This window comes from Eumetopias jubatus, unplaced genomic scaffold (assembly GCF_037043125.1).
Source record: "Eumetopias jubatus isolate StellerSeaLion01/CBP00866 unplaced genomic scaffold, mEumJub1_p1.0 scaffold_17, whole genome shotgun sequence".
NCBI classification, from domain to species: Eukaryota; Metazoa; Chordata; class Mammalia; order Carnivora; family Otariidae; genus Eumetopias; species Eumetopias jubatus.
Window position 1 is genome coordinate 68,175,471 of NW_028274823.1, and position 13,838 is coordinate 68,189,308.

The 13,838-nt window shown below is 39.1% G+C and overlaps 1 protein-coding gene across 5 annotated transcripts in view; it reads left to right on the forward strand.

Annotated features, from left to right (window-relative positions):
- Positions 1-13,838, forward strand: part of FAM13C (family with sequence similarity 13 member C) — a 166,107-nt gene that overhangs the window by 146,262 nt on the left and 6,007 nt on the right. For 3 of the 5 annotated variants that reach the window (XM_088019808.1, XM_028124012.2, XM_088019809.1), the window contains 5 exons: positions 1,016-1,226; positions 2,339-2,477; positions 7,573-7,654; positions 9,105-9,316; positions 12,904-12,999. In XM_088019808.1, coding sequence (XP_087875934.1) covers positions 1,016-1,226; positions 2,339-2,477; positions 7,573-7,654; positions 9,105-9,316; positions 12,904-12,999 — 740 coding nt within the window. The remainder of the gene's footprint in view (positions 1-1,015; positions 1,227-2,338; positions 2,478-7,572; positions 7,655-9,104; positions 9,317-12,903; positions 13,000-13,838) is intronic. The other 2 variants (XM_028124013.2, XM_088019810.1) reach the window with 1 other exon arrangement.

Here is a 13,838-nt window from a genome sequence, read left to right on the forward strand (position 1 = left end):
GCCCCATGATGTAGCAATTCTCATCCTGGCCACTCTGACTCCATGTGCTGATGTTCCTCACTTCCCTGCTTTCACCTCCATAGGACAGGTGTGCTCACCTTCTGGACTGACCCTGGGGTAGGAAGCTAATGAGCTCATTTAGAGGAGGAATGATCAGAGAATTCAGGCATAGACCTAGCATCCTAGCTGGGGAGAGGGTTTGGAGCAGGTTTTGTTCTTGGTTTGCTTTGTTTTGTTTTGTCAAAAATAAAATGCTACATAAAATTTTGAAAAATAAACAGAATCATTCCTAATGAAGAAGCAGCCAAAACCCCTTCTCAATTTTGCCCGGCAAACAGCACAACTCAAGGCTTTTTCTTCCATGTATTGTACTTTCTAAGTAGCTTCTTTGATCTTTTGGTACATTTATTTGGATACATAAATGTATGCTTTTTACATAAAATGGAATCATTACTGTTTTGAAATCTGTGGTTTTCATTTAGTATATTCTGAACCTCATTCCATGTTGATAAGCAGAGTTCTTCATCATTTTTACTCGCTGCTGAGTGATTTTCTATCCATGGTCTCCTCTCCCTACCTCCCTGCGTCCTTCACTCTCCTGCCTTCACTGGCATTCCTGCTGTCCCTTCTCTTCCCCATAGTCTGTCCTCTTCTGCTTCAGCTCCATTTATTGTTTCCCTTTTCACTGTAGCATTTTGTAATATACCCTTTAACATATGCAAATGATATGAAATAGAGGTTTTTTTGTAGTTTGGGGCTATGCTGATTTTATAATTCATACCAAAATAATTTGTGTTTCCATTTTTGGTGGTGGTGGTGGCAGCTTTAATATTTTCTGCCCAGGTTCTCCGAGAACAAATATGACAGTAGTTTGAAAGCTTTTCATATCCCCAGAAGGAAGAAATGACAAAGAGGCAAGACATAATAATGAATGTTTATGATCTTTACTTAGGAACATGACAGTCTCAAGGCCTCTGTCACTTCTGGGTCTTGATGATTTATCTTGTTTCCCCAGACCCTGCACCAGTCCACAAAGACGGGCAGAATGAAGCAGACAGTGCACCAGAAGACCTCCAGTCTGTTGGGACTAGCAGGCTGCTCTGTCACATCACTGATGGTGACAACCCACTGCTGTCACCACGATGCTCGATCTTCAGCCAAAGCCAGAGATTCAACTTAGACCCTGAATCAGCCCCTTCTCCACCCAGCACTCAGCAGTTTATGATGTAAGAAAACATTGTTTTGTTATTATCTTCATTTCATATGGTTTTTCCAATACTACATTCATAACCTACAATGAAGTATAGGTCAAAAATAGTGCAAACATGCTTACCAAATGCAGCTGCGAGACCTGAGCAATGCATGGTAACAGTCTGTACTTTCTAGTTGGGAATGCTGTGTTAGGTCTTGCTGTCTCAGGAGGAAATGGTCAGGGGATGCAGGATACCCCAGGGCTTGCATGTTTGAACGTTTCTGGTGAAATGAGAAAAGTCCTAAATAAGGAGATATATATATATATATATGCAGATATCAGGAATATCCTTCTTGGTGAGCTTAATATTCTTTCCATGCCCACAGTGGCCTCAAAGGATGGCTTGTGGCAGTGCTTGGGAGTCGTACACCTCAATTTCTTAGATTCTAGAAAAATGGTAGCTTACAATGGCTGCCCTTCACCACCCCCCCAGCATCCCCACCCAAAAAATGTCTGGAACTGTGCACTTCTTTTTTAATTTTACAAATAATCTTGATGCATAGCTAAAATGAGTATTCCTTGACTGAAAACATGTGCAAGGAATCCCTAGTTTCTCCTTGGTAACTTCTGTGGTCATTAATGAATTTATCCAAACCTGAGTCCACAGGCTGTCTGTTGATGGACTTGAGGGAGTTAGTGGATTCTTGCTATTATAAAGTACGTGCCATGTGAGAAGATGAATGAATTTTCTATGGGGGGGATCCATTCCTCTTATCAGATTTTCAGAGGCTCTGTTTTGTCAATATATCTTCTTAAAATGTTATTAGGTGGGTCTCATGCAACCTGTCAGGGATGACACCACAGCAGGATGTCTCTTTTTGGTCTTAAATTGGCCTCCTCCAAGCTTTAGGAAATGCATTTTCCTGGACTAATATTCTGACATTTATATACTGAAGTCCCTGGTGGCATTTTCCCATAATGGAATTCTGTGATTGGTTGTCTCTATTAATAAGCAGATGCCACCATGGTAGACTCACCAAATAACAGACTGCCCTAATCCAGGAGGCTCGGTTTATAGACCAGCAGCAATGTTTATGGGAAGACAATGGGTTTTGATGATTCTGTCTCTCCCTACAATTGTTACAGGCCCCGAAGTTCTTCACGGTGCAGCTGTAGTGATGGCAAGGATCCACAGACCATTACCCAGCTCACTAAGCACATCCAGAGTCTCAAGCGAAAAATTCGAAAATTTGAAGAAAAATTCGAACAAGAAAAGAAATACCGGGTAAGCGCCCTGTGGTTTGACGTAAGAGTGGATTGTGTCAGAAGTATGTGGGCTTTCCTGTCCTTCCTTTTTGGTTACCACTCTGTGCCAGAGGACAGCTGTTTCCATTTGCCAACCCGGGACCCGTTATGAATTGAGTTCCCTTCCTGGATCTGTCCTAGTCTCACAGGCTGTAATTTGACCCTGATCACTTATTTCATAATAATGGATTATAACTTTTCTTTCCAAACTGACATGATTATTCGTACTCCTTTTTTCCCCCAAGGAACACTATTGTTACTAATTTTTCTAGGACTGATATTTGGAAAGCTTTTGAATTATGGTCTTATTTTTTTCTTTAACCCTTTACTATTCGCAGTTTTATAAGAATGTATTAAGGACCCAAAGGTCAGAATCTCTAACTGAGAACAGAATGAGGGAGAGAGAGAGAATCTTCTTTGACATAGGTCCTCATCTATCAACCAGAGGTACTCTTATCAAGGGACATCTGTTCAGGTCATTCAGAACAACAAACCCCAGTCCATCCTTTCCTGTCAGACACCGGTCTTCATGCTGGTGCTGCAGTGTTGTAATGATGAACCTTTTCTTTTATCACATGAGAAACAATAGAGAGGTAAGTGTTCTTATGGCCAGTGCTAGTTTTATTTATTTTCCTTAAGGGTGACCATGGCATAGACAAAAGTCATATTCATGTAGAATTGCACAAAGATATTGGGTCTTTGGCAGAGGGCCCAGACAGCTTGTTATCAGAATAAAAGAGAACAGGGAATAATGTCTCATACATCTTGAAATATTTAAAGGCTTACTAAGCACTTGGTACAGAGGCAATCAGCACATCCCTGTGAGTGGGTTAAGATCCGGGCTGGGAGGCAAGAATGGGTGATATTCCACTCTCCCATTCTTCCTATCCCATTTCCCACAGTGGCTTCAAATCCAATAAAAGAGAGGTATAAGGAGTGATTTTTTTTTTTAATCTTTGCACAATAGAAAAAAAAATCAGACTGCTCTTTGAGACCACCTTAGTGAGGGTGTTGAAGGTTCTTTTCTTCCTTGAAGTCAGGCAGTGACAGCTACTTATTGTCTTTTGCTTCTTTAGAGCAGGAAGGCACTCTACATATAACAAGTACAGGCCTTTATTTTACAGATAAGGAAACTGAGGCCCAGAAAAGACTTGTAACTTGCCTTAGGTAGTTGTGTTCTCTCAGCTCAGACTGGGGGTTGTAGATGAAAGATGAGTAGGTTTTGTAATGGAGGAATTGAAGTAAAATTTGTTAGTGTCCTCATTTTTGAAAGATCTAGATATCTTGAGAGAAGCCAATTTTCTCTGTTTGCTGCTGGAATGTTTTTGGATCTGTCATATCCTCACACTGGAAACAGTAGAGTAACAACTAGGGGCTCCATTCCAGGGCCTGTTTAATACTTATTACCTGGCCATCCTTGAAGCAGGCTGATCTGGATTTGAATCTGTCACAGTTAGTTAGGAACTTTGTGACTTTGGACTTGTTACTTTATCTTTCCGAGTCTCAGTTTATCCATCTGCATAGTGAAGTTTATATTAGTAGCGATTTCTTAAGTTTGTGAGTATTAAATGAGGGAGTGCATATATAATGCTTACTATAGAATTTAGCACAGAGGAAGTAAATGGTCCTAGGTATTATTAACTTTTTAATTGATTTCACTGATATTTGACCAGGCTATCCCATGACTGCCTCTGCCTTGCCCAAAAATGAAGAAAAAATGTACACATTAATTCTTTACTGATTTCCTCCCTGCAGCCACAGACCCTGGGTTACTTCTCTCAACTATAATAGCCCCCCAGCAGGCTGCCTATTTTGGAAAGGAATTTCTTCTGGTACCTCCTGCCCTTGTCTAGAGAAGTTTTCAAGCTGGCACAGACACATGCCCCCACAACACACTTAAACATTCACAAATGCAGATGGATGAATTTGGGAGCAGTAGAGGAAGGCCTCATGGTTGCCACTGCCTCAGTGTGCATAAAAGTCTCTGGTGTAACCAGAACCTTCCATGTCTTAGGGAACGGGGCTTCCTCTCACCCTCCTGCCAGGGTGCCAGGCTGTGGTTAGAGGTTTGACATGTTAATGGACTTTAATTAGTTACTCTGTGTAAGGATTTGCTTCCTGACAGGCTGATTGTGGAATTAATAGCACCCACAGCTAGTGTTTTGGTCTGAGCTCCTCCTGGGCCTCTGTGCTAGTCTGATGCCCTAGTACCACATGCATCTTTCCCTCTGTTGAATGTGACCATTTTACATTCCTATCCAAAACCATGTTTATTCCCTACAATTAATTTTACACTTAACTATCATTACACTCATGGAGTTAGAAAAGGCTGTTTCAGCCAGATGTCCACTATTGGCAAAATTAGAGAATATTAAAATTAGAAGGGATCAGTCAGTCTTATTTCTCATTTGACCATTGAAGGAACTGAGGCTCAGAGAAGGGAAATGACTTCCCCAGGATGACACAGCGAAGAATTGACCTAACCAAGACAACTCAGGTCTTTTCATTCCTAATCTGACTTTCGTTCTTCATTCCTAATCCAGAATTCTTTCTAAAGTGTCTTTTGAACTGTCTTCGACAGACCACAAATCTGGTCCAGTGATATCCTCAGTCATGTGCCTTGGAGGTCCTGTTTTAATTGCATTGAACAAAATACAGCTAGTTAGGAACTTTGTGACTTTGGACTTGTAACTTTATGAGTCTGTAATTTCTGGGTTTTATCCTCTTGGGGTCTATTAAACTGGAATATTTCAGTTTAGAAGTTAGAAGGCTTGAATAGCCACAGTTTGTACGTGAAAACTTTCTATGTGATTTGAAAACTGCTAACCTTGTGAGCTCGATTTAACCTCTTTTGAAAGCTCCCCTGGGAGTAGGGAAATAAAAAATTCATTTCAGAAAATGATTTCAGGCTTTAAAATATTTTGTCAGAAAAAAAAATCAGCCTTGAAATTTTCCTAAGTTCTGTTTGCAGTAGTGAAAGCTGATTTCTTTGGTGGTCCTTGGTGTAGGGCCTTAGGTTTTTGTTCTTGTTAACATTATTTAAAAAGATGATAACTGTGTAGAGCCTATCTAGTGAAAAAGATGTGTTCCAAATGAACAAGCTGTGTTTTCAGATCAGAGTGGAGAATTCTGTGAGGATTTTGAGAAATCAAATGTAAAATATTGGCTGTCCATATAACCAGACTGTTACCCGAAACCAGCACACTAAACTATATAACAGGGAAGTGGCACAGTGCTTCATTCTAGCACATCATGGGTAGGACCAGGCTAAGCGGTTTTGGAGGTGTGTCCTTATGTCACTGTCCATGGTACTGAAACCAGGGCTTCACTCATGGAAACCATCTGAGCTCCCCTAGGAAAAACCCACTGTTGTTTTCCTTCACTCTTCTTTTCCATCTTGATTTTAAAAGTATGGTTTTTACAGAATTCTAGAAGTGACAGAACCATGCCTTATGTTTCATAATTAACATTTAATCCCGTGTACTTTTTTTTTAATTAGAGAGGGAGAGAGAGAGAGAGAGAGAGAGAGAGAGAGTGTGTGTGTGTGTGTGTGTGTGCGTGCGTGTGCGCCAGAGGGGGAGGGGCAGAGACAGAGGGAGAGAGAGAATCCCACGTGAGTGTGGAGCCCAATGCTGGGCTCAGTCTCAGGACCATGAGATCATGACCTGAGCCAAAATCAAGAGTCAGATGCCCAACCAACTGAGCCCCCCAGGCACCCGTAATCCCACATACATTTGATGACCATGTCATACAAGCACTTTTTTCCCTTTGAATCTAGGAGGGACACATTTCTCTCTTGATGCCTTTCTCTCACCAACAACTTGCTGATGTTACACAGACTTAGTGGATCCTTAAAAAACCTATGGCAGAGCCCCTAGACTTAGTCACTATCAATGTACACATTTCTGGTGATTCTATAATTATGATCAGGGCATCCTGAACATTCCTATATAGTAGTCCTTGTATATACTCAATTCAGAGTAGCCATTAATCTTCTTGAGCCTGCATTGAAGTTAACAGGGTGGCCTTGATTTGTTTAAGAAGGATCTTACTGACCTGTGGGGGTGGAGGCTAAGTATGTTTGACCATCCTTCTTTCCTTGTTTCTCTTTTCTGTAAAAAATCTACTTTTAGACTCTGAGGAGAAATCCAGAAATCAAAGTGAATGATTTGTTTTAACAGAGTCATGCCTCCCAGAATAAAAAAATAATAATAAAAACAAAAAAACAATAAAAAGAAAAAAACATTGCCAGTAATAATAATAACATTTGTAATTCTAGTTAACACACCTATAGTGTATAGCATATGCCAGTAAGTGCTTTCACTGTTTTATGTACATCAACTAATTTGCCCCTTAGAGCAACCCTGTGAGGGAGATGCTGTTATAATCCTCATCTGATAAATGAGACTGAGGCTAAGTAATTTTCCCAAGGTCACACACATATGATTAAGTTTTACTTTAATGCTAGCGCAGTAGGATATTGAGTCTATAAACAATGAGATGATTAGAAATCTGGGTATCCCCCTGAAGTACTGACTCCTCAGACTGTTGTCAGGTTTTAGAGATCCTGAGGTCTCCTTTCTCCAGGTTTGTGGAAATGACTGATAGGAGTTAAATCTTCCAGTTTGTCAGTATAACCCAGACAGGTTGTGGTCATAAACCATGTGTGTGAGCACAGGTGAGGGAATAAGCACTGGTTTATATTAGTGCAGTCAACCGCACTGATATGAAGAAAGGCCTGGCAACCAAGTTTGGGGTGTGGGTGGCCCACAGGGTGACTGAGGATTAGACTGCCGGGGACACTGGCATGGTTAGGGCTATGTGAAAAGTGCTGAGTGACTAGGCATGTTTGGAAACAATGCCCATGGCAAGGACAAAAATGTGGAGGAGGTCAAGAATGTTTGCTCTGTTTTTCAGAAGAAACTCTATCAACTGGAGTTGTCACACCTGAATTTCTCTCCCAGGTTTATATGTCTCTGAACTACCTTTGTGTGTCTTGGCTGTTTAAAAATTTTTTCCTTTTTTCTTTTTCTTTTCCTCCCTTTCTCCCACCCACACTTTCCCCTCCCTTGTAGCCTTCACATGGTGACAAGACTTCTAATCCTGAAGTCCTGAAATGGATGAATGATTTGGCTAAAGGTCGTAAACAACTCAAAGGTAAGGGCCAGTCAAGGGTCTCTTTTTCCAGAAAGGAAGCAGTTAAAATATTGATAATGTGCTCCGAGGCATTTTCTTTTTTTATTCTTTTCCACCTGTGCCCTCTTTAACCTTGCCTCTCACCTAGATTGGAGGCTCCATTTTGAAATAAAGGGTCCTGGGTCCCCTTCATTGTTTGGCCCCATCTAATAATTCTCCTTATAAAGAGACTGAGGAACTACAGACTCTGAAGTGGAATGATTCACTTCAGTGCCAGGAGCATTTCAACATGTGGAGTATTAACTTCCCTGGGTTACTGGATTTTTGGATGTTAGAAAAAGACCTGAGCAATCATTTACTCTGCATTCCCCCATTGCACAGATGAGGACATTTATGTCCAGAGATAGGGACAAGTTACATATCTGAGAGGTAGTGAGCTAGGTGTAAAACTCATTTCTCCTACCTCCTAATCCAGTGTTCTTCTTTCTGTGTTTCTCTGGAGATGGTGATGTGAGTATTGATTAACTCTAAAATCTGTTTAAAAGCACTGTGGTATTTACCAATAAAAATTTATTTTCTTCCTCTCTCTACGTACTTATTTTGATACGTAGAGATGGGGGAATTTTTTCCAAATTTCTAAAAGCGTGGTGATAAGGAACTGGAAGGGAATATTAATTCAGTGGTATTAAACTGTAATGATGTAGCAGGTTTATGAAATATGCAGTGTCTAAACACCACACCAGAATCTAACTAAAAAACAAACATCAAACGAAGAAAATGAGCTGTGTAATTGAGAAATCAATACAAATGGCCACATGGACATCATCAGCCCCTAGCATATTCTGAAATGTAATTCCCTGACATGTCCCAGGTGGCTTTTTTTTTATTTTTAATTATGTAGTCTTATATAAAACCACATTGAAATAATGGCGATTCTTGGATTTTAAAAGATAACATTAGACAAAATTGTGAAATCTGTCAAGTTGGGGCTGGCATTCCCATTCCTCCTATATTTCCTCAGATGTCTACATGTGTAATGCCTTACAGAAGTGCTTGCATTTATTTACACAGGGGCTCTTAATGGCACAAAACTTCCAAACTCAAGTAAATGAACCTTTGAGTGTAGAATTGTAGGTGTTATGGTGGGTAACGGGTAAAATCTTTGGGGCAGTACCACTGGTCTTCCTCTAGAATTCATCCTCTGAAATTTAAACCACTGAGTTACTCCTGCACATGAGTTACTCCATTTCCAGGAGATTCCAGTCTCTAGAGCCATTTGTTTCTACCATCTGATTGGGAGTTTATGCTGTTGGTTCTGGTTACTGAGGCTGCCATTGCCCTGTGGAAAGCCATCAGCAACACCGTCCATTTCCACTGATTTCACGTCAGTTGTGGGAATTTCTGAAAAGCTCTCTGCTTTTAAGCCCAGTGAGTCCTCCTTGTTCATGGTAACTCATGGCATTTCTCTTAGAACTAAAGCTGAAGCTCTCAGAAGAACAAGGGAGTACTCCCAAAGGCCCACCTAGAAACCTGTCCTGTGAGCAACGCGCAGTCCCCAGAGAGAATGGGAAGTCAGAAGCTGTGGGTCCTGAGCCATGCTCCCCTGGAGAGGAGACTCCAGATGCTGTGTTGACATGCCTGAAGGAGAAGAGAGAGCAGCTTCCTGCTCAGGAGGATTCTAAGGTACCTCACCATATCCTCATAGGCCCCAACACTCAATACAGTGTCAGCGAGATTATGGTTTTTACCAATTTATAGGAGCACTTGGCACCACATAAACATCTTTAGGAGACTGGCTCTGAAATTTCAGTCAGGTAAGTTCTTAGTGAGTTATTGGTCATGACCTATGGGTGTTGCCACTTAATTCCAGGATGTTATTCTGGAAGTTACAGTATTGCATGTTGGTGGGAAGCAAATGACAAAGATATTAGGTGTATCATATCTCTTTCTCCTCCAGTTCCCAGTTACTTATAAAAAATAAATTTTTTAATAAAAATTTATTAAAAATTTTTTTAATAAAAAATAATGAAGCTGGGATGAGGTATACATAGTAAGGACAAGAGTTAGGTAATAAGATGTCTAAAACTGAACTCTTTAGACATACCAGTTTTGAAATCTCTGTGAGACATTCTGGTAGAGTTGTCAATTAGACATTTGGATAATGAGCCTAGAGCTTGAAGAAAATATTTATCATATTTTACAAAGAAGATAATGAAATCAATTACTATTTACCTGGCTAATTCCTCCTCATCCTGCACATCTATGCTCACATTTCACTTATGCCAGGGAACCTTCCTTGTAGTCCTTTCTGTCTCAACTCTAAAAGTGGTGTGGTTGCCTTTAATTTCTTGAATAAGAGTTGTAGCTCCCCTATCATAGCTCTAACTATGCTGTATGACATTTTCTGTCTCTTATTTTATACTTTAGACCCTTGAGTAGAGGAGTTGTTTGTAGCTCATGATCCTACAGTGTCTGTACATAGTGGGTATTGAATAAATGTTTGCTGAGTGAATGGACAGAATTAATAAACTAGCGTATTTAACTTTGAAATCAAGTGTTCTTGAGGAGAATGCTGCCTTTACCTGTTCTATTGCACATTATCTAGTCTCAACTATAAGGTGGCAACATATATCAAATACCAAAAGGCTTACCATATGCCCCTGGACTTCTCCTTTACATGGAGACTTGTGATCTACAAGCAGAAATGGGCCTTTTTTTAAACAAAATATGTTTAGACTTTAAAATAAGCAATTATGTGTTGTGAGAAGTGAATAGGTTTTCATCTACTTGGCCAACCCATTCCCTCCCCACCAAAGATTCTAGATTTTTGTGATAGCCAGTGGATAAGTGGGTAACACACTTCACATCAGTTGTGGGATTTATCTCCTTTTATTTATCTTTAAATCTGACAGTCCATTCATGCTCTGGATATCTCTCTCTGGCTATTTCAGGTTACTCAACACTGTCTTTGTTTCCTCCATTCACATAACAAAAATCAAAAGTTAGATACATCTGACATACCACGGACAGCCATCAATATGCAGAAGTAGGCAGGGAGGATGCATTTCAGAAATAGTCATTGAATACAGAGGGGACAATTGTCTGATTCTTAGCAGAAAATGACTGAGGAATAGCCAAGTCAAATGTATGTCTGCCCCTTAGATTTGAGCTACTCAAGCAGAGCCTATCTCTTGACTCATCTTCCTTCATGAAGATTGCCCTTGCAGGTCTTCCATAGTTTCTCTCTATAGGTCTGTGAGTGGAAGACAGCTCCTGGCACATAGTCTGATCACTAGCCCTTCTTGTTCAGGCAGCCTGCCTTCCTATTTGAGGATGATCACTTATAGAATTAGTTTTGACACTGTTTTGTATTTACAGCCATTGAACCCTTTTGTCTCTCTTTGGGGATTGCTTTGATAATGATTCTAAGTAAAATCAGGGACTCATCAGAGTGAAAGATGAGTGCATACATTGTACATGGACACTGATTTTCATCTGGCATCTGTAGAAGATACTTTTCTATAATAGTATTCATCATTCTAACTTGCTTTTTGGTCATTCTTTCTTTTAGGACTAAATTTAGCTTTTCTAGAATCCAGAGAATATACTAAAAATAAAATTACAAAAATCAAACTGCCATAGAGAGTTGCTAATAACAGTTAAATGCATCATTTTCTGAAGTGCTTTCTATGGAATATAAGCCCCAGTGAGACACTGAATAAAAACACTATGTTAATGTTTTCTGAACTTGGATTGAGATTTTTTTCTTTATTACCTATTAAAACCCCATGGGCTACATGAAAGCTTTTTTTTTTTTTTTCCATGGTAAGATGTATCATGACTAAGAAAATATTTAAGGAATGATTGGGCCAGTAAATGAAAGGCTCTTGGGGTTACTTAACCAATAATATTTAAAAGGCTTCTATAGAAAGCCTTTGTTTCTACTGAAAATGAAGGAGCCTTAGGTTATAGCCTGTGGAATTATATGAAGATTGTTAAAAATTAGAGTACCTTTGTTTATAAACCTGGGTTGATAAATTTATAGCAGGGAAGGGGATGTGTTGGGTACTGTGAAAATTTTAAAAAATATTTGATATAATATTTGTTTTAAAAAAACTCCTAATTTATTTGGGCAGACAAAACTGAAACATAGAAAATAGTCAAGGCCCAGATAATGAGACAGAGAAGTTCAGAGTAAAGGGAGATAAATATGGGCCAGAATGGTTCTCAACTGGGTAGGGGTAGAGTAGCATGTGAATAACCAGGAAGTTTAAAAAATACACATACTTAAGCTGTGTTCTTTTCCTTCCAGCAAAGGGATCTGGAAGGCAGAGAACCAGATAGCACATTTGAGTATTTGTATTTTGACAAATGGTACCTGGGTGATTATGCTATGTGTTATTTCTCCCATCCCTTCCTGCTACCTGCTGAGTGAGAACCATCTGACCAGAGTGAAAGGGAAATTGTATGTAGTAAATATGTAGCAAATTAATGTAGGATACACAGCCAGGAGCAAAACCAAGGCAAGCAGAGGTTTGGTCACTTTGGATGGAAAGGTGATGGTGGGGTAGATAGGTAGGGGATTGATAGATAAATAGGAAGCTATTTAAATTTTTATGCACAATGTGACCTGTTAAAAATAGTTAATAATAGCTTAGGGATGGGTCATACAGCAGAGAGGTAGGAGAATACATTCTTGGACCAAGAGGTTATGAAATTTTTTAGTTGGAAGGAACTTTGTAATTCCAACCTCCTTGTTGTACAGGTAAGAAATTGAGGATTCAAATATGTTAATTGTTGTATCCAAAATAGTTTATATCAGAGCTAGCCAGTAAGCTAGTATATACTCCAAGCTTGTTGTGATGAAGCCCTAAGCAAGGTTGGTATTTGTGAATATAATCATGAAAATCCAGCTAAAATACATGTTTCAGAAGAAAAATTAATAGGTCTCAATCACATATGGGTTTTTTAAAGAATGAAGAAGTAAATGACACGCTTCTTACCATATACATATTTTGGATTCCTTCAGAAAGCTTTAAACATCTTTCTAAACTTGGGCCTATCCTTTAAGAAACTTTTCCTAGAAGAAAATTGACATGTGCTTTAAATGGTATCTTATAAATGTCTTTTCTTTTTCTAATTACTATTGTATTATAGAATTATTAATCTCCTATTTTGAGACTTCAAAACTTTTTTTCTGCCTGTTAAAAAATACTGATGTTTTCATTCTCATCTAAGAAAGGAACAATAATTAATTTCATGTTTTTCAGGTAGCTAAGCAAGACAAGAACCTCATAAAGCCTCTTTATGACCGATACAGGATTATCAAGCAAATCTTGTCAACACCTTCCCTTATTCCAACAATTGTAAGTTAGGATGCTTGCTTTAACTAGAAACCTTTACTTGTGCTTGGTATAGTTTAGGTAGGGAGGCAGCACTGTCACAGTTATAAATAAGCCTTCTTGGCAGTATATACTGCTAACGAGGCCAGTTGTTATTCAAAAAGTAGAAATGTGGTCTCCACTAAGCCTAATATTTACTTAACAGTGGCTAATTAAAATTACTATGAAAGAGGAATTTATAGCAACTGTATTTTTGAAGCCAGTTTTAACATTTGCTTTCAAAAAGAATTTTTTTTTTTAAGATTTATTTATTTGTCAGAGAGAGAGAGCACAAGCAGGGGGAGTGGCAGGTAGAGGGAGAAGCAGGGTCCCCGCTGAGCAAGGAGCCCAGATGGGACTCGATCCCAGGACCCTGGGGTCATGACCCGAGCCGAAGGCAGATGCTTAACTGACTGAGCCACCCAGGCGTCCCAATTTGCTTTCATTTCTTGAACAAATGATGAATTTCAATTTGGCATTATCTAATTTACAACACAGCTAGACCAAACAGAGGCTTTCTATTTCCTGTGTTAATTTTTCTTCTTGAATAAGAAAACTGACTACATGTTCCTTGACATAATGCAACATGTGTTTTTGGTACCATTTGACCATCACTATGTAAGATATAAGATTTATTTCAATAGAAAATATGGCTACTGAAATTGAGTGAGACTATTTTCAATAAAGAATGACTTATGGGAATACAGAACTTGAAAAGCACCACAAATCCTACTTCATTAATATTCAGTCACTTGCTCAAGATACCAATATAAAAAGAAATAAATATTAACAAATATACATTCAAGTATACTTGACTACATTTA